At 45.7% G+C, this 24,798-nt stretch overlaps 1 protein-coding gene across 11 annotated transcripts in view; it reads left to right on the forward strand.

The window, feature by feature from the left end:
* The window catches only part of FHOD3 (formin homology 2 domain containing 3), a 505,390-nt gene that overhangs the window by 198,882 nt on the left and 281,710 nt on the right, over nucleotides 1-24,798 (forward strand). For all 11 annotated transcript variants that reach the window (XM_034643279.1, XM_034643277.1, XM_034643280.1 and 8 more), the window contains exon 4: nucleotides 19,985-20,052. In XM_034643279.1, the coding sequence (XP_034499170.1) occupies nucleotides 19,985-20,052 (68 nt within the window). The remainder of the gene's footprint in view (nucleotides 1-19,984; nucleotides 20,053-24,798) is intronic.

A 24,798-nucleotide genomic window follows, 5' to 3' on the forward strand; every position in this document is an offset into this window, starting at 1 on the left:
TCTTCAGGTGTTGGCTACAACAAACTGAATTCTTTTGGCATGCATAAGGTTTCTCAGGCATGCCCTCTAAGGGGGGGCTTGAGTCATCCTAGGAATGTGACTTTGAAATGTTAGGAACTGTTAGTGTTTGTTCAAGTCTTTTTTATTTTTTATTTTTTATTTTTGTAAATAGGCTCCAAGCCCAACGTGGGGCTTGAACTCATGACTCTGTGATTAAGAGTCTCATGCTTTACCCACTGAGCCAGCCAGGTGTCCCTGCTCAAGTGTTGACAGCCCAAGGTTGAGGCCTGGTGGAAAAAGGGCTCAGAAAAGCTTGGCTAGAGTTTGGTCAAGCAGAGACTCTTCCTCAGGAGGCAAGAAATGGAGGTGATAAAGTGGGAATAACCTGACAAAACAGATATTAAAGGAGATTAGATAGCCATTGAATATTAATCCTTTTTCACTGAATCTTAGGGCAACACATGACCAAAGAGACTGTTAAAGTCCTTTATTTACAGAGGAGGTAACTGAGATCTAAAGGGTCAAGTGACATGAAAATGGTCAGAATGTATGTATACTACCACTCTGTATATGTGTGTGTGTGTGTGTGTGTGTGTGTGTGTGTACACACATACGTACCAGGAATGTGCTAGGCAGTATCGGAGGCAAAAACATTTGTCCTATAAAAGGACTTCACGATTTGTGAATAATTTGCATTTCTTTTACATAAGCAGATTTTGGTAATGATCTCAATGAAGGATCATCATGACACCGTGAATTGCTTCCGTGTACCTTCCCCCACCCCCACCCTTCCTCCTTTGACCTTCCCTGTTAGGCCGTGCTGATGTTCCCCCCATGACTTCCCACCTGCAGCTGCAGGGGGCTGGCTCAGAAACAAATGAGCCTTTCCTAGAAACCGATCATCCAGATCTAGGGAGAAGTAGCTGTAACCACCATCACACTCAGTCAAATTGCTAAAACTTCCTAAATGATGGAGAGAAACAAGTAAATTCTGCAGATCAGGTTTAGGCAAATGGACATTTTCAAATTGGCCTTCTTCCATGCAGAGACACTTTGGCCCAGTGGGAGATGGCTTTTCTCTGAGCCTCAGACACTGTGGGTCCACTGCCAGAGCCTTCTCTTTCTCAGTGCTGCCCTAGGCAGCCCGAGCCTTCATAGCCTGTGCCACGCTTTAGGCACTGCCTTCGATTTGCTGTGTTCGAACAGCACATCACCAGGTCCATTAAAACCGTGGACAACATTTGACTTAATTCTATAGAGAAATATTTGCACACATGCATGGAGTTGTCCAGTGTCCATCAAAGGTTTGTATGGTAGAAACTGGGAGTAGCTGAAATGTCCACCCAGAAGTGGAAATGCAGCCTAATATGGTTCTTTCATCCCAGGAACATGAAGCATGAGGCTCTTGCCTGTGGCTTCACGGACATTATTACTGTTGACAACTATTCAAGTTTCTCAAAAGCTTTTTCCGCTTGAATGGTTTTTAAACTTTATTCTGGAAGTTAGCAGTTTCTGCTAGACTCTAGAAAAGTGGGAGAGTGACTTCAATCATCGTGCTCACTGTTGTGAGGAGATGTCATATACAAAATGTAGCAAATAGCGTTTAGTCCTTGATTTATATCTTTGTAGCAACCTTGTTCAATAGAATAGACCAACTTCAGTATTAGTGAATAACTTGCATATCTTACGTATAAGTGGGTATTGGTGATCTCAATTAAGGATCACCACGATGTTATGAATGGTTCCATTTACTTGCTCTGCTTTGGGATTCCAAAGTTTCCCCCAAATCCAAAGGTGGGATTCCAGCAGTTTTTCTCTCCTGTCTTGACTCCTTCCTTTCTTGTGGCGTTAAAAGAACATTCAAGAATTCTCTGGAAACTCAGGCCATTTCCAAGCTGAGTTTTCTTGTGCTGTATTGGGCTGGAAGCATTGGGAGCCTTTTTGCTTTTGAAGAGTGTAACTCCTTTTGTTAAGGTTTTTAAAGCATTCTGTAGCTGGTGTTGGAAATAAACCTTAATTTCCCCTAGTCCCCAAGGAGAAAAGCAACAGGCCGGAAGGAAGGAGGGGAGTGGTGGAAAATCATTGCTGCATTCTGTGTTTGCTGTCCACTTCTCTTTTCTTAGTAAATTGCCTCAGGAATTTCTGCAGTCAGCTATAATCTACTCTTGAAAGGCCTCCTTTTGGACCAAGCTCTTCAAGTGAGCCAAAACTCTCTAGGACCACAGAATTTCAGAGAAGACAATGAAAATAAAGGGAGTATTAACATGTGGTCCTTCTATTGAGATTGTGAAACTTCCTTATGTTGTTGTAAAGGCGGCTGGGAAAAAGGTGGAAAACTCTGTTTTTGGGAGGCAGTGTTCACTACCTCCCCTTTCCCCCCTGTCTTACCCAAAGTTGGTTGCCACAGAGAGCTTTTTTTTATGTGGTTCTGAAAATGGGGGGCACTTGTGTCCTGCTGGTACCATGGACAGATACCAAACAAATATTTGTGTCTTGATATTTTGAATTATCACCTCACCTCAAAATAAACCTAAAATGCAAATTACAAAGATGTGACTTTTATTCTTCCTAAGTAAATTAACTATGGAAAATAATGTTGGGCGTAGGTTAAATGCAATCGAAACCACCAAAGACAAACGTATTTTTATCTGGCAGCTAGCATTTTAAAAGGCAGTTCTTTCCCCTCCTACCCACGAAAGGAGAAGTCTCTACCAAATCAGAGGCAGGATTTCTGAACATGCAATGCCTGCCATTGATCTAGCTGAGAGTGAGAACAAATTAATTCATGTTTCCTTCATTCCAAACAATGATGTGAAGGCAGCCTGCCACTATTTTACATCAGGATCTGGGTTGGAGTTGTAAGGAATTAGGCAGAAGGTAGGTGTGTCTGACACTTAAAGATCTTGAAAGCTATTCCTAGCTCTCAGAAATTGTAAAAGGAAGAAGGGGGTGGGAACAGACTTCAAACACCCTATTCATAAGATCAGAGGAAGAGGGAGGGGAGGAAAGGTACTGATTTCTTTTATTTACTCCACAAAAATGTATTCTGTAGCTATTATGTGTCAGTCACTGTTTAAGGTCTGGGGCTATAGCAATGTGAAGCAGGCAAAAATCTCTGCTTTTGCAGAGCTTACATTGCAAAAGGGGAGGCAGATGGTAAGCAAGGCAAGTAAGTAAAATATTAGAGGGTAGCCTGTGTTGAGAAGAACAACAGGCGAGTGGTTCTGAGTTGTGTATATCTGGGTGCATGCTGGCAATTTAAAATAGGGTAGCCACGGAAGATCTCACCCAGAAGGGGATGTTTTCTTAAAGGTCTGAAGATGTGAGGCCATGAATCAGATGGAGATAAGGGGGAAAGCAGGGTGACCAGATAGGACACCACTGCATGACCCAGGTGAGGGAAGATTACTTGCTAGACCAGGGGTGTGGAAAGGCAGTCATAAGAAAGGGCTGGATGGAGTCCCTTGTCACATGAGCCTGGGCGTGTAGGAGGGAGAAGCAGAAAGGCTGGCCACAGGGCTCTAGCCTGAGAATAGGAGCAGGCTCCTGGTCCCTCTGCTGTGGTCCCTGAAGCAGTTACCTAAAGACTTTTGGTTTGTCTTGTTTTATACTTTGTGGAATTGTTTTACACTAGCTTATAAGCACATTGGGAGCAAGCTATTTAATCTCTCCTTCATACCCCATGGAGTCTAGTAAATGTTGATCTGAACTGAATTAAATAATCAAAGATCAGCAGTTAAGAGACAGAACATTGTAGAATACCTACAGGTTCAAAACACATGACTCCCTGTGGTGAGAATGATAGCCAAGGGCCACGATGGGCTCTTCTCTGAGCCAGCCGGATGCACTCATGCCCTAGGAATAGATGCATGAACTCAGAATGCTGGGAAGAGAGGCAGAGCCTCACTTCTAATGCATCCCCCAGGCTCCCTGTCCTGGCTCCAGAGCAGCCTGGGAGGACTGCGCTTTGGGAGGGAAGGATTAGAAGAATTTGGGGTTTTGCCAGGTGGTGACTTCCGGTTGGAAGGCCAGTCACTGCAGGGGACCCATAGTTGTTAGCATGTCCCAAACCCAGGACCAGGCAGCAGGGCAGTGTGGTTCATGGAGAAGCAGGAGCCATCTGGGTCAGCGCTGCCAGATGTGAACAGAGCTCCCAGTGGAATCAGGCTCAGCTCCACGATCCACTCAGAAAGCCAGTCAAGGTCTCTGAGCTGAAGAAGGACAGGACAAGTGGGAGCCAAGCCAGTTCCTGCCTGCTCTTTACCCCTTCCAGCTGGTCAGTTTCTGGTGTTTTTCTGTAGAGGAAATCTACTCCTTGGGTGTGGAAATCATGTATATATCAGGAGTCTATCCTCCACTGGCTCCTTTTGTTCTCTTCCCAGGTGGAAAGGTCATAATGCTAGTAAAGTACGTTACCAAGTATTTTCACAGGAACAGGGTGGGTTTTTATATTACCCTCATTTTTCTGGTGAAGGACTGGTTGGGAGATTAACTGCAGTTCAAGGATGGAGATGGCAGCCCAGTCTGTCTAGCTGGTGAATTTGCCTTGACTACCACACACTGCGCAATTGGAGAAGTGTTTTATCTTCTCCCGTGCTGGTGAACGAGCTCCGAGAGTGGGTTTAAACAGCAGGATTAGAAGCACCGGCAGTAGGTATGCTTTCCATGGACTCCTTCAAATTCTAACTAGTCTCCCCTGGTGGGTGACCTCTCCTTCAGGGTCCTCAGGTGGTAACTCAGTGCCCCAAGATCAGTGGTTCTCCCACTGTGGTTCTGGGACCTCTGAGTTTGGTAGACATGCAGAAAGTTGGGCCTACTCAACCCAGATCTGCAGCTGCCCAACTCTCTAGACGGTTTCTGTGTGCGTTCCAGCAAGAGGAGGTGAAAGGTGCCTCAACCTTCTGCTGGCCTGTTGTAAGGGAAACCCTGTCATGTGACTGTCTCCCCCATGGATGGTCCTATTCACCAGGGCTCCTCTTGTCTGGGCAGCCCTGCCTCTCATGGTTTCCTTTTGTTGCTGGTTTCTCAAGATCTTTTTTCTCTTCAGTTGTCCAGCTCTTTTAATATGTGTCACAGAAAATTTGCTCACAATTTGCTTTGCAACCAAAGATAGGATGTGGCCGTATACCTTCTATGCCCCTCGTATGCCATATGCTACATATGGGACTGGACGGGGTCGGGTGGCTCTTTAAATTCTTACTTAATTCGTGGAGGTGCTAAAAATGCTTCCCTGACTTAAGGCTGATTTTGCTTAAATTTAAATATCCTGTAAATACAGGCATTAACTGGTGAAATGAGGCTAACATCTAGTAGTCTTAGATCCCAGAGAGAGTATATGAAACAGGCCACCTCATAATTTTCAGGCTAGGAGAAAACGAAACAGATCTCTCCTTCCTTGCAATGCCAAGCAACAGTTCGGGTGCTTGGTTTTGTTCTAATGGCTCCTTTATCTGTAGGCAGTGTTTGAGGGAGCCTCTAAGTGTGGTATAATGACGGGTATTCATGTCTCTTTCCTGAGGAAAGAGCTCCAGCTCCTCGGGGGGTGTGGTGAAGGCTGGGGCCCTGCTGTCCGACCACAAAGATTACTGAGGACATTTTCCATGCCTGTGGCTCTGGTCTGTGTGGAGTTAGGGCAGAGCCCAAGGGATAACCCACCGGGGGCACCAAATGGAGCCACCCTGGCCAGCTTCCCATTCTTGGTTCTGTCACTCTAAGTGCTGCCTGCCCTTGGCGGTTGCCACCAAGATCATTGTTCACACAGAGGGTGTGGCGGAGTCATCCCTGTACCCTTTTATCACTCGAGTTCCTACTCCTGGAAATACATCTGCCCTTGGGAGGGAATGCAGGCTGCCGTCCGTGTCGGAGGGGAGTATGTGTGGAGCTCGGGCATTAGGGGGTAGGTGGGTGGTCGATCACCTCAAGTCAAAGAGAACTTCATCTCTTACAAAGGCACTCTAGGGTCCCCTTCACCACCAACATGCCCTGCTTATTGTCACGGACCATCCAGAAGTCTACTCGCTTTCCCTGTCCGAGATAATCCAACCAGTAGCAGGTCTGCCCACTTCATGGTCATGTGATGACTGCGCCGTGCGGTTAGAAGAACGTGCCTGTTTGCTTGTCCTCTTATGTCAGTGGCCTGTGGTTCTGAATCTTTCTTTTAAAGGCTCCCTTGGCTCAGCCTCCAGTGTGGATTGATGGTGAAGGCACAGGGACAGTGAGAGGCTGACTGCGGGAGCCGACCATGGTCCAAAGCCTGTGGGGTGTCTACCCTTTAGCTGAGTCCATCAGTCCTTGTGAACCCAGGGGCTGTCCTAGTACTTTCCTCTTTGCCCTGACTCGGGGGAGCAGGTGGACCCCAGTGTGTACGTGCTGCTCCTGAGGCAGAGACCCTGGAGGGGAAGGGAAGTCAGAGTCAGCCAGATATGAGAAGTGCGCCTTACTAGGCAGGTGGGGCAAACACTGTTGGAGTGCTTTCATTTTCTTGCAAACGTCACCACCATGGTAAGACCCCATCCACACACAATGAACCTAAAACTTAGCGTGAAGCTTGGTACCTAATGGGTGACGTAGTGTTGGTTGGGTGAATATCAAAAAAAGTCACTCTGTCAACCTACCATGAGTGTGATTGATGATCATTCCAGGAGTCAGCCTGTGTCTGGTCCAGAGAAATGATCTTGCCCCTTTGTGGCTCCTGTCCATGGTGTCATAGGTGCAAAGGTTACCTAGAGACACCTGGTGCTCTCACTTCTTGGGGTGTGTCACATCTGTGCTCTCATCCTGTAAATCTCTATCTGCCTTTATTCATCTGGATAACTCTGACCCTAGAATTTGCTTGACATCTTCGGCTTCTGGAAACCTCCCTGAACACCTAAGTTTACTGGACCTTCCCCCTTACCCCCCGCCCTGGCAAGCCCTCCTCTGATCACTTTCCACATGAGACTGAGTATATCTGTTGATAGATCTGCCCTATTAGACTCTCGGTTCCTCGTGGGAGCACCATCTTCACATCTTTGAGGCTGGAAGGCAGTGCTCCTTCCTGCTAAAGTAACTGCCTGCGAGTGGCTCAGAGGCCAGAGTCCCTGTGCTTTATGTGACGTCCCTCTGGAGTGCCGTGTTTCCAAGGAGAAGTCACAGATAGGCAAATAGTCGATTTCATTAGGAAATACTGATGAGAGATTAGGGTCAGAGAGACTGATTCCCCAGCGGCTTTGATCCCCCGGTTTTCTGGTCCTCTGCAATGGAAGTCTGTCTGAGACGTGAGGCGGTGTGCACGATGCTTCCTAATTATGTTCTCCACTCTATCGGACTCTCCTAGCTGGTAACACAGAGGGGATGAGACCTGACGCTTGGGTCATTTATGGACCCTGGGCTTAGCCCTCCTTGGCACAGGCTGGAAATAAACACAGAGGGAAAGTGTCAGGAGGTCAGGAAGGATTGGGATGCAGCTTGTCCTTTTGATGTGTAGAGACCTTCAGTACAGATGTGAATTTGTCATAAGACAAAACCAATATTTAAGGCGTCCTGCACTTAACTGTGAAAATGCTGTGGTCCTTCCAGTCCTCACCCATTGGTTAGAGAATAAACTCTTATCAAAACAGTTGTTGTAAAAAACCCAATCTTTGGTGCAGTTTTGTTTGTGTTAGGATACTTGCCATAGATTAATGGCTGTTTCCATCTTGAAGAAGACTTAAAGAGCCCGGCCCCATGGGGTGGGTCAGGTGAACTATGGAGTTTTGCCACTCTGCTCAGTGACATGATTGATGCCAGATTGTTCCCTTTTGACCCCAGCTAATGATCCTTATCTTTTCTCTAGGGATTAGACATTTACTTCTTTTCCTCAAAATGTTTAGTGCAGGGATGGTGAACGTTTTCCCTGTCAAGAGCCATTGACCCCAGGAAGGAAGAGGCCATCTCTTGGGGGCAGTGGTCGTGGTTGGAGAGGCACCCCCAGGGCCCAGCCAGGGCTGTCTGTGCTCAGGCGACCTTCTCAGTGCACAGTTAGAAGGACCTGAGAGACGACAGGAGGTGCCTCGCCGGCCCCATGAGAGGCTCGCCTATTCACTACAGAGAGTCTTGGGTGTTTTTTAGAAATGTTGTTGAAGCCTTTGGGGTTGGAGAGAGAAGGAAAAGTGGTTTTCACTGAGCACTGAAATGTGCCTGATGCTTTACCAATGTTATTGTGTGCTTCAAAATGTGGGGATGTGTATTTCTCAAACTGTTTACTTGTAAGAAAACCGAGACGCAGAGAGGAATCTCTTCTGAAATTCAAGCATCAGTTTAGGAGTCTGGATGGTGGTATTATCCAAGGCTACGGCAGAATAGCATGGAAGGCTAAGGGCAAACCACAGCAGTGCACAGTGCAGGGCCAGGACCTTGCCCACTGGGAGTGCAGGAGAGGGCAGGTGAAGTGGACACAGTGCCCCAAGGGTGGGCAGGACAGGAGGTCGGGCCACACGTGGCAGTTTCAGTGAGCAGAGGCTGGGGAGAAAGAGCTACTTTGCAGAGGCCAAGCCTAGGACCGTTCTAGCTACAGTCAGTCCTGGGTAAGACGGCTCAGTGTTTTCCATGTGTGCACTCAGGGGCTGGTGGGGAGTGTCTGTGGTTTCCGGCCCTTGGGCCGGGATGGTTCTCTTCTAAGTTTTCTCCTTGGAGAGGAAAGCAGAGTTGGGCTTGACACTGCATGGAGAGAGATGGTCTCCTGTGGACGCCACCTGGGACTCTGGATGCTTCCAGAAGAGAGAGCTGGCCTCCTTTGTTGAGGCTGCCTCCCTTCCGTTTGTGCCCTGCCAGGAGGGGGCGAGCAGGGTTCGCTGCAGGGCAGTGAAGCCATGATGCTGTGCGGCTCTGGGAGAAGCAGCCTCTCCTCAAGCAAAACCCATTTAGCCCTGTGCTTTCCTGATTGCTGTTAAGAGAGATCGAGAGAGAGAGGTGTAATTTTGAGAAAACATACATCTAAGTGTTTCAACTGAATTCTAAAAGAAAGGGAATGATAAAAGCCTATAAATAAAACATCTGGAGGTTCTCCAGTTTCCTAATGAGGAAAGAAGAAAACAAAGAAAGAAGGACCTGGAGCGGGAGAGGAGGACAGGGAGAAGGCAGGAGGGCAGGGAGCCAAGCCATTTACGGGACACGGAGAGGCAGAGGTGTAGACAGAGACGCAGGTGTTCTGAAGCAACAGACCAGACCTCTGATAGAAAAGGTCCCTGTCACCCGTTTTTCACACCACTGCTTGGCTGGGTGTTTTTGCTGCTTTTCAGATGCTAATGATCTGAACACCCTGGGTCAGCAGCCTTTTTAGAGGGACTCTGTCAAAGTGCTGATTGCTCTTGGCTCATGAGCAGGGGTTCTGTGGATTGGGTGAGGGGCTCAGCTTCTCCAGGGGGTGGTGGTAGGATTGGATGTCTCCATGGACCCTTCTGTCTCTGCCATTGGATCCTGGGGAGAAATTCTCCAGAATTCCGTTCACAAAGTGGCCTGCAGCAGCCGATCCAGCCTCTTTGCCTCTGAGAGGGCACACTTTTGTGAAAGTGAAGATGGGAATTGACAGAAGTATGCTTCCCTGGGGCCCAAAGCTGACCAGCTCCCTAAAACTCAGAGGGAGAAACAGTCGCCTCCGAGTAAAGTCAGGAATGAAGGTACCTGGCTCTGCCTGGCTGCCTTCCTCAGTGGCCGAGAGTGGACCTGGGCGGGGCTCGCGTGGCTGGCCGTGGCCAACAAGCCAGGAAGCATGGAGTCGCCTGGTTTAAAATCTGGTGCAGCGTCTGTAGCCAACAGCTCCCAGGAGGCTGCTGGCCACTTGCAGGGGCCTGCAGGACAGGTGTTAGAGTACAGGTGAAGACTAGGGGTCACAGGCGGTTGGGGATGTGAAGGCCGGTGTCTTCGGGAGGAGGTGACGGGCACACAGGGGGGAGCGAGGTGGAGGAAGCAGGAAAACCATGATCCAGACTGGGGCGTGTGGCCTCTTTTTACCCCCAAGACCTAAGGATGGTATTCACTGTCCTGCGGGGTCCATGTCAGGGCAGAGGCTCTGCTTGCTGTCGGCAATTGCCCATACTGTCCCACGTCTCAGGGAGTGGCTTCCCCACAAACCCAGGTGGCAATCTGGGGGTCTGGGGATCCTTCACCTGTCTCCCCCACATTCAGCTCTATTCCTCAATCACTCTCAAGTCAACCCCTCCTCGCCATCCCCCACTGTTTCTGTTGTGACCTATCACCTCTTGCTCAGGGGACTCCAGAGGCTTCTTACTTGGTTTCCTGCTCCTACCCGTCCCCGTTCCAGGAGTGCCTCCACCCTGGCTGGATACCGGCAGTGAGCCTCCTAGAACCCTGTGTCATTAGATTCCTTCCTGCTTGAAATCCCTCCGACACCCCCTGTCACTGCCCGAGAGAGACATGGAGTTGAAACTTCACGGCGTGGCAGTGTGAGACCCTGACCGCGAGGACTCCGTGGTGTCCCCGGCCTCATGCCGTCACCGCCACAACCTACCTGCCCAGGTGCCAGCCACGCTGAGGTGGTTGGTGTTCTTTGAACCCGGTGCCTCCCTCGGCAGCGTCCAGGCTGTACACCTGGTCCTTTCTCGTCCTCGGGTTCCCCTCTGCACCGCACTTCTCGCTGTGGTTTTTACTTACCCTCAAAGTTTGTTCCGTATCACCTCTTCTGGATCTCTGCTCCCCAGCCTCAGGCGCCCAGGTGTCGCCTGTCCTTCCTTGGTGGCCCCTTAGTGTTGCCATCACCTTCTCACATAGCTTGGGCATTACTTGGGGTCATGTCTGTCTCCCTCACTCAACTCTGGATGGCTGAGATGGTCTTCCTTCACATCTGCTTAGTAGAGAATCAGTCAGCGATTAGCATAAGGATTACAGGACAGAAATACTGAAACCGATTATACTCCAAGGGACTTTGGGTTTAAATACAGTGGTCTGTAGCAGTCTTCTCTCTCAGGACTCACGACCTCGCCATCATTCACATGTAGCCTCTTCATCCTCAGGCTGAATGGGCTGCCTCCTGATGAATGGGGGGTGGGGGTACCCTCATGAATCCCTACTCCCCACCATCCCCCAGGTACTTTTCAGAGCCCACCTCCAGAACACAAGCCCTTGCTTTTGTACGTGTGTGATTTCTCTCTGAATTAACATGGTGACATGAATGTTCTGGTTAGGATGTGAGCGGGCTTCAGTGGCCCACTTTATTTTTATTGTACAAACAGAACATAACAGCCGGTTTGCATTTCTGCTAGCCATTTTCAGTCACTCTCCCCCACTTCTTCGGGCCCGTGATTCCAGCGCTAGGGTCTTAGTTTCTTTACCTGTAAACTGAAGATGCTGGGTTTGACCAGGCTGCTCACCTGTGGTCCGTGGAATGGTCTGGAGGCCCACAGGAAGTACCCATACCCTCTGATGTGAACATTTGTGATGACCTGTATATAATTTATAAACGAAACCATGACTCTAAAGCACTTAATTAAACATTGTTGGGAAGAGTGATTTTTTAAAAACTGACCAAGTGGTTTTTTTCACTGAAAAATTTTCTACTGTGCCACTTCGGTGGATGTCTTTAAAACATCAACATGTCCTAACGGAGCAGCAGGTGCAGGTTGAAGTGGGTTGTACTTGCTGGCCATCACTGTGTCGGTGGCTCATTCGAATTCATGGGGAGAATGTCCAGAGTGGAATCCCTTTGACTTGGTGCTGACAGGAGCCTGGGACTGCAGAGTTCCCGGCTGGGGGGCGGAGCATCACCTAAGCCTGGCCAGCGATTTCTGCCCCATCTCAGAGTTGTTCACCAGCTCTCTGACGGGTGAGTGTAAAGAGCGAACGGCACGCACTAATGCCTGGCAAAGGACGAGCTCACGTCTCCCTGCTCCATCTGAAAAATCACGATGGCTGCATTCTCTGTAGCCAGTGCCAACAGATTTTTAAATGTAGGTGTGGACACTTTGTGAATAAATCTCTGTGTGATGTCTCTTGTGGCAGCCCGAGGGTTAAAAGGAAAGTTATGGCCTCCTCTATGCAGAGAGGGGTCTCCAGGGTCCTGGTCCAAGTATTCGCACAGAGTGCTTGCTTCATGTGTTGGGCGGTTGGTGAGAGAAGGAGGTGCTGAAATTATTAGTCTTGAGGTCAGTGATTTTAATGGGTCTGAAGCATGAAGTTCTGGATCTATCTTTCATTCTCCCACTGCCTCGGCACGCTCACAGATGCCCTGGGTTCCTCCCCTCCACGTTTTTCACTAAATGTAAATTGGTTCTCATTTTCCCACTGTTTCCTTCTAATGTTCAGGTCTGCTTTCCCCACCCGAGGTTTTCATCACTGTGCTCTCGGCTGAGCAGCAAACACAGGACCGCTGAAGCTGTGCCTTTCGGCACTCGTGTGGGCGGGCCATGTGGGTTTCCTTCCCGAGGACGGAACAGGAATGGTCCCAAATGGCCTTTAATTAGTTTGCCCTCTGCTCATCATTATAAGCTGGTTTAAAGTGTAATACTTTCATTGTATCTCTTAGGAACATGTTTCATTTTAAAAGGCAAGAACCATGGAAAGAAAAGATGGGGGCAGTTATAAAGACTTTAACAAATGATGTTCTGGCTCTGCCTCCTTTCCCCACCAAATGCAGGCTCCTAATGACCTTTCAGCCAAAGGCTAGTGCTGTACATAGGACTGTGCCCTCGGTAGATTCAGTTTGGAAGGAGGTGCGAGGATACATTCATACATTCACTTACTGGCCAACCACAGGCTGTGCTTGACCTTAATAGGAATGAATGCATAACCCACCCCCCATAGCTCCCCACAGCTGTTGGGACCAGCACTGCGTCTTCCCTGGGACCTTCTGCGACCTGAGCTCTCGAGAGCTACTGTCCCACCCTTGGGGCTGTGCTGGTGGGAGGCAGGCTTCTCTTTGCATACCTCCCACCTGACCATCTCCAGGCTTTGGGAGAATGGCAAATCTTCTGGACTCCAACCTGAGCCCAGCCCTGCCCTTTACACATAGGATTCAGCTTTGGGTTGAGATGCTGTGGGGTTTTTTTTGATATTTGCCAGGAAGGGGCCCACATTTCACGTCTTGGTCACATAGGCCTCTTACTCCCCGGTGCCCTGAATTAGGGCTTTACATGGAGCCTGGCATGGCAGCATCTGTCTTCTCGTTCACCATCCCCTGGTAGAGGCTGCATGCTCCTTGGCATGTGTTTACAATGTAGGTGGACAAAGAGGAAAAGGGAGAGCCTTTGTGAGTTCCTTTGCATACGGGAGAAGCCTCTGGAGCTGCCCTCTTGCTGGCACAGGGTGGGCTTTGGGCCTCTCTCCCTGCTCTACATTTGGCGGCATCTTTCTTCTGCATTGCCTGAGTTTCAGGCAGTAGGGACATATGGAATTCCCTTCCTTGGGACTCGGGACCCATGAGAACAGTCTGCAGTGTATTGGGTGTATTTGGAGAATCAGAGGACCCCCACGCTCTACTTTGTCACCCACAGGCTGAAGCCCAAGGTGCACCTGGATCTGCACACACGAGGACCCACACAGAGAGCAGAGGCTGGGGATACTGAGGGCAGAACAAGGGAGCCCCATGGGGCTCAGTCGTCCTTCCCTAAGGAAGTCTTGCATGCACTCATGTAACCCAGGACTGCGAATCACACCTGAGCTCTGCATAGATGGGCTGCTTCTAAAGGAGGAGTGATTGATTTAATAGGGAATGCATCCAAGAGCCATGTCCGGTATCCCCTCAGGAAGCTGCCAGGCCAGCCCTATTCCTAGGAGAGCCCTTTATAGTCCCATCTAACCCGAAGGGAGGCCTGCACAGCCGTGGTGAGTCCGACTTTCTGTATGGTGAGACCTGGATGTGCTACAGATAGAACGCTCCGTTTCCTGAACTCCAGAGTGTCCCTGGCACTGAAGGCTCCAGACCACCCCTCCCATGGCATGGTTAGCCCTGTGTCAAGGAAGCTGGGGCTTGGGCTGTGGGAAGGTGCTTCTCCTTTGGCCTGTGGGGGCTGCTCATGAACGACACCAAAGGCCATCAGTAGTCACTGGTTCGAGCATGACACCTGATGTGATGAAATGTCTGCGGGCTCCTCCTCTACCAGCCGGGACGGTGCCTCCCACAATGACACATTATATTGGCAAATTATACTCATTTTAGTGCTCTTGATAGCACTTTGCAGAAACTGCATTTTTTACAGGCTGAAGTTTTATGGCAACCCTGCGTCAAGCAAGTCTATTGGTGCCATTTTTCCAAAAGCGTTTGCTCACTGTGTCCCTGTCATATTTTGGTAATTCTCACAATATTTCAAACTTCTTCATTATTATATTTGTTATGGTGATTTGCGATCAGAGATTACTGAAAGCTCAGGTGGTTAGCATTTTTTTAATCAAAGTATTTTTAAACGAAGATATGTGTACTGTTTTTTAGACATAATGCTATTGCACACTTACTAGATTATGGTATAGTGTCAACATAACTTTCATATGCGCCGGGAAACCAAAAAATGCATTTGACTTGCATTGTTGTGATACTTTATTGCACTGGTCTGGAACCAAGCTTGGAGTATCTACAATGCATGCCTCTGTGTCATTTACAAACATGCTTGGTTCCTAATCCTTTTTTGTCCTCTAGGTGAACAGTGGTATCTCCTAAAATGTATGTGAAGAAGCAACAGAACAGGTCAGGTTGGGTATAGAGGCTATCGGTACCAATATGCTTTAAAAATAATTTTGTTTTAATTAAGCACTGTGATTTCATTTTATACCATGATTTTGGTTCTTTAAGAAGGATTATATCAATGCTCTTATCAAAAAATAGGGGCACCTGGGTGGCTCAGTCGGCTGAGTGTCCAACTCTTGCTTTCAGCTCAGGTCATGATCTCAGTGTCTTGAGATGAAGCCCCACGTTGCGCTCTGTGCTCAGTGGGGAGTCTGAGTGTCTCTCTCTCCCTCTGCCCTCTCCCCTGCCCCTGCGTGCACACTCTCTCTAAAATAAATAAATAAATAAATCTTTAAAAAAATGAGTACTTTAGAGAAATGTCTCTTTGAATAAATATTAGTCATTTTAATTTCAACCACAATGGTGATGACTTCAAAGTTGCTTTCATATGTTACAGGGACCAATGCATGACATTCTAAAAAATGTTGACTGTGTAGGAAAAAAAAGGTTTATAGTACTTTGGGCGAGGATATCTTTGTCCGTAAAAATGAAGCTTCACTGCTAATTGCTTTTATGAAGGGTTTAAAAAAAAAAAAAAGCTACAACTTAACAGGTTTGAGACTGGAGAGATTCTTGATCTAGACATCACCTAGTGCTTTTAACATATAGAATAAAAAACTTTGCCTTTTAAAGGACATTTAAGCCAAAATAGGTAATATTCTTAAATAGGAAAGCTGATCTTTTGAGTTTTGATAGTAAAAAACTACATTAAAATATGTGAATCTTTCTCTGAGTTTTGTAGTGATAATTCTCTTACATAAAAGAATTATTTGGGAACATTACTACTTCGTTATTCAGCTTTGTTTAGAATAATTATTTAAATGAATAACTATAATTAGAATAATTATTTAAATGAATAACTATAAACCGTTTTCAAATTAAGGACAATTGAAATAGTGCTTTTCAAATAGAAATTATAGGGGCTCCTGGGTGGCTCAGTCAGTTAAGCATCTGGCTCTTGGTTTTGGTTCAGGTCATGATCTCAGGGTCGTGAGACTGAGCCCCAAGTTGGCTTCTGTCCTGGGCATGGAGTCTGCTTAGGATTCTTTCTCCCTAGCTCTCTCAAAAAACATTTTAAAAAAATAGAAATTTTGTTTTAATTAAAAGAGACTTGGCAAAAAAAGGAGGGGAAGAGTGTTTTGGCACCACTCAAAGATGTTTTTGGCATTTGTGCAAGGATGTTTCTCATCAAAGGGTGAGTGGCACCATCAGGCCTCCCTGAGATCTTTTGTTTCAGTGTCACTGAAGAATCATTTGTGATGTCCTCCTAGAGGTTAAAAATGCGGTGAATGCATATCAATTAAAAGCTAGTGTCAGACTGGATGAAAACAAGTTGCAACTATAACTACAAGAAACTATGCCATGCAAATACTAACCAAAAGTGACCATATTAATATTAGAAATGTAGACTTTAAACAAGGAATATTGTCAGGGATGAAGAAAGACATCATATAGTGATAAAAGGTCAATTCACTTAGAAGCCATAGCAATCCTAAATGTGAGTGCCCATAAAAAGAGAAAGGCAAAGTGTATTTAAAGCAAATACTCATACAGGTGCAAGGAGAAATAGACAAATTCACTGTCATAGTTGGAAGTTTCAATATTCCTCTCATAGTGACCTACAGAAACTAATGAAAATATAGAAGACCTGAAAACACTACCCCTCAGTTTGACCTAGTGGATATTTCTAGAACAGTCTACCTAGTAACAGCAGAATACATATTCTTTTCAAGTGTATATGAGATGTTCGCCATGATTAACCATATTCTGGGCCATAAAATAAACATTAATAAACTTAAAATAATTGATGTATTAAAAAGATTATGTTCTCATCAGAAAGGAATGAAATTAGAAATTGATAACAGATATGTGGAAAATTTCCAAATATTTGGAAGTTAAACAGTATACTTCTAAATAAACCATAGATCAAAAACAAAATCACAGGATTTATTCCCTTTTGAATTTAATGAAATATTCAGCATTCACTCAGTTTTTGAATGAAAACAAAAACACAAGATAGCAAATTGTGCGAATGCAGCCAAAGCAGTGCTTAGGGAGATATTTGTAGCATTCAGTACTTAGAAAAGAAGAAAGGTTTCTAATCAATCGTTAAATTTCCACCTTAAGAAAGTAGGAAAAAAGAGCAAATTTAGCCAAAAGCAAGTGGAAGGAAGAAAATTATAAAGTCAGAAAAGAAATGGGAAGAACAGTGAAATCAAAAGCTGATTCTTTGAAAAGATAAATAAAATTGATCTATCTCTAGCCAGACTAAGTAGAGAAAAGAGATTACCAGTAACGGGGGTAAAAGAGATGGCTAGAGTCAATAAAATGGTGTTAGGGAATATTACGAACAACCTGATGCCCATGCACTTAACAACTTAGATGAATTGGAAAAATTCCTTGAAAGATGCAAATCACCAAAGCTCATTCAAGAAGAAATAATCAGATATAGCCCTATGTTAATTGAAGAAACTGAATTCATAGTTGATAAACCTTCCAATATAGAGGACTCCTGCCCCAGATGGCTTCACTGAAGAATTCTGCCCAACATAAGGAATGTATAATAGCAAGTCTACACAGACTTGTGCTGAAAGTAGAAGAGGAGGCAATACTCCCAACTCATGAGAATCAGTATTGCCACAACATCAATACCATGAAAAGGAAACAAAACCACAGATCAGTATTCCTCGTGAATATAGATGTAAAATATCCTCAACAATAGATTAAGTCATTCTCAGCTAAACTGATTTTGAGTAGAATACCGAGTACAAAAACCTTAACAATCTGAACACAATTAACCATAATTTTCATTCACATCGATCAGAAGCTAGGGCAGATCATCAGTAACCAACTCTGTGATATTGTAAATTCACTTAAGACCTATTTCTGCTTGTCCTCTAGTGGCACATCTGCAAGAAAAGTCTGCAAGTCTTAATCCCTTATGAAGACATACTTGGAATTGACCCTCTCTTTCGATGCTCTTCCTGGGTAGGACGAATCTGCCCCTTTTCTTCAGGGCTTAGATATCCCCATGCTTGCATCTGATAGATTTATTCTTATTTATTGGAAGTGGTGCTGGCAAAAATCAAATTTTCTATTCCTGGGATTTGAGAAGTCTGAGAGGTTAGCTGCCGAAACTGACCCAGGGGTGATGCAGTTCACTCCGTTTATTTATTGTGTGTTTTGTGGCCATGCACACACCTTAGAGGTCTGCTTGAAAGCTAGCTGGGCCTCGTGTCTTAGGGTCTGTGATAAACAAGGTGCTCATTTTAGGGAAGGCTGACTTCTCTGGAGTTTTCTCAGATGCTTGTTTTTAGGAAGGCGATGCCTTCTGTCTTAATCAAAACTCTTCATAATCAGTAAGCGATCGTGGCCTGCATGTTGTTTAGAGGTGGTAGATCCATAGTGGTCAAATAGCAAGAAGGCCTTGGGGTCAGACACCACCCCCCAGACCCCCAAACTGACACAATCTAGCCTCTGCCCCTTTCTGGGTGTTTTCATAGGTTTTGAGTCTGGAGGGACCTGGCCTGCCCAGTTGCCTAGAGGAGACCAGAGTGTCTGCAACACAAGGGAGGGGGCCAGGGCTACATGACCAAGGGCTTGACGGGTCATGCAGAGGATTTTGGATTTCATTCTCAGTGCAGGCAGTGGTAACCGTTGAAGGGTTTAAATGGGAGCAGTGATATCATCAGGTGGTCATTTTGACCCAACCCTTCTGGCCTTGGTGTGGAGAGTTGATGGGAAGAGGGCAAGATGTCTGTAAAGAGGCCTTTGGGGGAAGCTACCGCCATGCAAAAGCTGAACCCCACCTCCCCTACAGCCTTTTAAATCGAAGGTGGGAGCCTGTTCCCTTCCAGAGTTACTGTGTAAGCAGGCATATTCTTCTCATGACCAGACTTCTGCCAACTCTTATACACCTATGTGTTCCGTGCCCTTCCACTCAAGTCTGTGACATAAGCAGAGAATGTGGGTCTGCGCATTGCCCCCCATAGGCTGGAATTGAAGCTCAAAGAGGCTGGCCTCCAGCATAATACTGCTTTTGACTGCTTTATTCTTTAATGTTTTAAATAATTTGGCATCACCCTGCGTCATTTCAGTGTTTAACACAAAAACTATCTTCCTCTAAATCTATTGTTGCATGGTCTTATTTTGTAGACTGGGGATCCAAGACTTAGAAAGGTAAACTACTTTGTTCAAGGTCGTATAGCAAGTGGGTGGTGACACTGGCTTTGAAATGTAGGTTTTCTGACTGCTTAGTCTTTGCTCCACTCTTTACTACCTTCTGCCTATAACAGTTCCTGGCAGGTGCTCAGGAAATACGTGTTGGATGAGTTTTATTGGGTCAGTCTGGTACCTGATGTTAGGAACCTAACGTGACCCCTGAGTCACCTGGGTCAGGGCCAAGCTTTAGTTGTGTGAAGTTGAGCTGGGTCCGTGCTCCCAGGCATTCTACATACCCTGGAATAACTGGTTTCTCCCTCCCTCCTGTGCCCTCAGCACTTTGTAGCTCTCCTCCACTGGCTAACTAGTAATTTTGGCATATTCATTTGTCTCCCTACCACATTGTGACCCCTGGAGGATGGGTCCTAGGTCAAGGTCACCTCCTTATTCACTAGGCCTGGCCTAACTGGTACATGTTAAATGTGCCTAACAGAACACTGGGAGTTGTAGGAGTTGGCCTGAGTCTTGAGCCAGAGAAAACCGACACAGGGCTCCTCCATGTGCTTGCTTAAGGCCAGACCCGTCCTTGAACATGAGTGAGAGCCCAGGTAGACCCAGAGCTAAGGCTGTTTAGATGGCCATCACTAAGGAATCCAGTCCTTAAAGTCCCTGTGCTGCCCTTGGGTCTCTCAAGGTGACTGTTAGATCCTAGGGGAAAAGGACGTGCCTCAAAGCGGAGCCCAGCTGCAGAAAGCATGGTGGTGCAGAGGCTGTGAGGCAAGGAAGGAGGGAGGTGGGAGGATGCGTTCCATCTCGGCTCTGTTAATTTTCTGGATATGGTTGGCCATCAAGTGCAATGGTCTACAAACAGCTGGGAGTCAAGTCTGGAGAGAGGGAGGGTGGGGGCTGAGGGTGCACATGGGGCCTTGTTCTCCACAAGCTTTCACCCCCTCTTCCAGCCACCTGTAGCAGCCCAGACTGTTCTCTGCACTGTCTGATGTGAGGGCTGTATCTTCAAAGCATTCAGTCTACTCACCTCTCCAGTGGAAATTCTGTTCATTGTTCACATGCTATGTTTTTACCATTTATTGAATCAGTTTAATTAATTTTATATGTTATGTTTTTTTATTTCAGAAAAACTGTACAACTCCAGTGGGCGAGATTTAAGAAGGGCCCTTTTCTCCCTGAAGCAGATATTTCAGGTAAAAAAGAAGAAAAACATGCTCTTAGGTCCTGTTTTTGCATTGCTTATGGAATTAGATACAGACATGTTTCTACTCTTGCTGATTACAGGAAGAAACATTTCCTTGGATTAAAATGTCAATGAGGTCAACATCTCAGTTGAGAATATTTTTACAGCATCAAATATTTCAAACATTAAGAAGTAATGACAACTTTATCAAATCATGTTTTCCCATATTTACCTCAGACTTTTAAAAAGACAAACCTACCACAGTTATAATTGAGGTCACGTTTTCTCCCTCATTCCAACCATCCTCTCCCTACCCCAGGTCCCCTCTCTGTTGATGGTCATGCGCATGTGTGTTTCTGTGCTGGCGGTGAAGATATCCCAGCAGCATCTGTGTTTTTCTTCTGCTAACTCCAGATATGTCCAGATATGTTTTCTTCTGCTAACTCCAGCTTATTTACTGCAGTGGGCTAGCGGTCGGCATGACTGACTGGTGTCGCTCTGAGTGTTCTAGTGTGTGAATACAGCGCAAGGTACCTTATTCCTTCTTCTATTGGCAGGTGTTGGCTGTTGTATAAACCATGCTGCTAAGGACACATCCCTTGTGCACGTGTGTGTCCCTTTTTCAGGGTCTGTTTTGTCATTTTCTCCTAAGCCTTCCCTCTGTCCCTGCCCTGAGGAAGTCACGAGCCTAGGATGAGAGGGCAGACAAGCTCCAAGCCTCTCATGTGAGACTGCAGGGGGGTGAGAGAGAGACAGAGACAGAGACAGAGACAGAGACAGAGTGAGCATGCCAGGGGAGGAGGAAGAGGCTGCTGCCTGGGCAGAGTCAGGATGGAACTTGCAAGAACTGGTGTCTGTATACGTTTGTTGTTCCTTCTGTAATGATTCTGGACTCTAGTGTATAGTCCACTTCTTTTCAATTCCTGTCTTATCCGTATTTTTAAAAAATTTTCGTTTCAGTGATAGTTCTATCAGAGTGGTGGTCCCCCTCATGGATGTCTTCCTGGGAGGGGATTGGCAAAAAGGCCAAAATCCATCCCATCTGAACATTCTCATCCCACTGGTCCTTAAACTTGTTCAACCATGCCCTTCCCTTCTCCCCGAGCTGAGTCCTTCTCAATGTTAGCATTTCTGGACATGAGTCCTCTTGGCTCTCCTGACAATTATGGTTGTGAATCTACTGTGTCATTGCCCCTCATGCTGCACAACCCCAAGATACCTTGGGGTTGGGGTCTGCCTTGGTTCAGGCTGTTTGTTCTGGAAAAATCACAACAGCTGTCCTTGGGCACTGCCTGCTTTTGGTTCTCTCCATCTCAGTCTGTTCTTTAACTTCCTACCAGAGGGGTTTGAGGAAATCGTTCTCTTGCTGGTTCCATGGAGCCTTCTGGATTACATCTGAATTTCTCAGTATAACATGGAAGCCCTGTGGATTTGGCCTCTACTGCCCACTTCTCTGCCCTTGGCTGCATCCTAAATTCTACTCATGGTTGCATTCTGGGAGCAAGCCACACTCTTCTCTGCACCTTTGCCCCTGGACCTATTGCTTCTATGCCAGAATATGTTGCCACCCCACATCTGCTCTCTGACCTCTTCTGGAGTCCACTCCTACTTCGGTCCCTCTCCCTAAGTGACTCCTCTCAGTCCCTTCAAATATCTCTGAAGTTCTCTGTGCTTCTGTCTAGTATAGAACTTAAGGTACTACAGGCCACTTGTCTGAGTCTGGCTGTATGCGAGCTCCCTGGATTTCATCGCTGGGTCTTTGGAGCCCGGCACATGTCTGGGGCTGCTTAAGCAATGAGTGAATGGACCAGGTGAGTTGGATAGTCTTCTAGAAGATGCCTATGTCTTCAGTCTTTCCTGTTTCTGAGTAATTTCCATCTGTATTTCCCTGTTCCTTAGCTGAACAAAATAAAACTTGTTTACCTTCGATGACCTCCTTCTTTTTAGCCCAGCTCCCCAGCTGCACTTGGGCTGGACTCTCATTGTGCCACCAGAGGGCCATGCTCCTGCCACTCCTCACCCTAACCCAGAGTCCCTCAGCCTCTTGCTGTTTCTGTTCAGTTTTGACTTCTTCCAAAACCCGTGTTCACCTCATGGAGTGTCCAGCTGGTGGCCAAACTGATCAGGGAAGTGTTACTTATTCCAAGTGACTTTAAAACATTGTGATTTGTGTACGTTGAGTAAATCTACTCTAAGAACAAAAAGAAACCACACACACAATCAACTATTTATAATCATCCTGTTGCTGCTGCTGGTGTTGTATTGCTCTCCTGAGACTGGTGTGTGTGTGTTCTTTGCCATTCTTAGAGTTCTTAAGGATTAGGATTCTTGGTGTGTGGGAGAAAGAAGATAGCAAGGTAGAAGAAGGGCACCTGGGTGACTCAGTCGGTTAAGCGTCTGCCTTTGGCTCATTTCACGATCCCAGGGTCCTGGGATTGAGCCCCACATTGGGCTCCCTGCTCAGCTTCTTCTCTCACTCCCTCTGCCTGCTGCTCCCCCTCCTTCTGTGCGCTCTCTCTCTCTGTATATATATCAAGTAAATAAAAATCCTTTTAAAAAAAGGTAGAAGAGGTTAAGTTAAAAACTCTGTGTTCCTGAATTTGTTTTTAAAAAGATTTTATTTATTTAAGACAGAGAGAATGAATTAAATCATATGGTATTTGTCTTTCTCACTTAGAATTCTATCCTCTAGGTCCAACCATGTTGCTGTAAATGGCAAGGTCTCATTCTTTTTTATGGCTGAGTAATACTTCACTGTGTGTGTGTGTGTGTGTGTGTGTGTGTGTGTGTGTGTGCGTGTGTGCGTGTGTGTTGTACATGCATCTTTTTTATTCATTAGTGGGTGGACACATGGGTTGCTTCCATATCTTGGCTATTGTCAATAATGCTTCAATAAACATGGAGTGTATATATCTTTTGTAATTAGTATTTTCATTTTCTTTGGGTAAATACCCCATAGTGGAATTACTGGATCATATAGTAATTCTATTTTTAATTTTTTGAGGAACCCCCATACTGTTTTCCACAGTGGCTATACAAATTTGCATTTCTACTCACAGTGCATGAGGGTTCCTTTTTCTCCACATCCTCACCAACCCTTGTTATTTACAACTTATGTTTTTGAGTTTAGCCGGTCTGACGGGTGTAAGGTGCTAACTCATTATAGTTTTAATTTGCAGTTCCCTGATGATGAATGATGTTGAGCATCTTTTCATGTGTCTGTTGGCCATCTGGATGTCTCCTTTGGAAAAATGTCTATTTAGGTCCTCAGCCCTGAATAGGATTATTTGTTTTTTTTGGTGTTGAGTTGTATATGTTCTTTATATATTTTGAATATTAACCCCTTATTGGATATATCATTTGCAAATATCTTCTCCAATTAGTAGGTTGCCTTTTTGGTTTCCTTTACTGCGCAAAAGCTTTTTATTTTGATGTAGCTGCAATAGTTTAATTTTGCTTTTGTTTCCCTTGCCTTAGGAGATGTCTAGAAAAATGTTTCTAGGGCTGGTGTCAAAATAATTACTGCCTATGTTTTCTTCTAGCAGTTTTACAATTGCACCAAAAATCCTAAGTTTTCTCTGTGCACTTGAGGATAATCAAATAGTAGTTGAGGGGAGAAGTATTGTTTGTCATAATCTTCTAGCTTATAAGTAAGGAGGAGGAGTAGAATTAAAGTATCACGGTTTTGCAACTCTAAGTGAATGGATCTAGGCGTTGAGCATCAAGACTTGCTGACATGGTGGAAATGAGATACAGCCAGATTGTATGTGGCTCCTCATGGGAATTCACATTACCATTGACGATGTGGTCAAGCCAACAAAATCAAGCCTTAGCTCATCATGCCTCCATATGCAGTACCCAATTCATAAATGATCTAGGCCAGAGGAGCCGTTAATCTACATCACACTGGGGCAGTCAACAGAATCCAGCCTGAGGCTACTCTACAGGACAAATGACCTAGTTTCTTTAACATATAAATTTCAAGGGGAAAAAAGTGAATTAAAAGACCTTTAAATCCACACGTGGATCTTACTTGGATCCTGGTACAAAATGTAAAAAAACAAACAAACACACAAAAACACACACAACACAAAACTGTATTTATGAAACAGTTGGAATTTTGGTCACTGATTGGACATTTAAGAATAAAGTATTAGTTTTTTATTATGAGTACATAATTTTAAAGAGTTTCTGTATTTTGGAGATGGATATTGGAGTATTTATGGATTAAATGATGTGATGTCTGGAATTTGCTTCAAATTAATATGGCAGCAGACAGACAAATTAATATGGGGTGATAGAAGAAACAGGATTGGTATGAATTGATTGGCACCTGGGGTTCACTAAATTGTTCTGTCTTCTTTTGTATATGGTTAAAGTTTTCCAAGGTGAAAAAATTTAAAAATAAAATAAACATGTTTGGGGTCTTTGTTGCACGTTCCTTCACCGAGTTTTTTTTTTTTCTGTAGTGTTAAATCTGAATCCTCAGGGATGTTGTTTCTACCATGTATTCATCAAACTGGTATTTTTGAGCAGCCTTTGCTGGCATTATGTAGGCAAGGAAGAAGGTGCTTGCTACCAGCAGTGTATAATCTGTTTGCGAGACCACACACGCGGGCACCGAACAGCTCAAACCAGGGCAGGCATCATTGGGTGTTGAATGGATTACTCAGGCTGCAAGCTGTCTGGGGCTTGGATCGCCTTCTCCCACACCCACAGTCTGCATTTCCATCATCTTGTGTTTTCTACATGCAGG

Source organism: Ailuropoda melanoleuca, chromosome 14 (genome assembly GCF_002007445.2).
Source record: "Ailuropoda melanoleuca isolate Jingjing chromosome 14, ASM200744v2, whole genome shotgun sequence".
Classification (NCBI taxonomy): domain Eukaryota; kingdom Metazoa; phylum Chordata; class Mammalia; order Carnivora; family Ursidae; genus Ailuropoda; species Ailuropoda melanoleuca.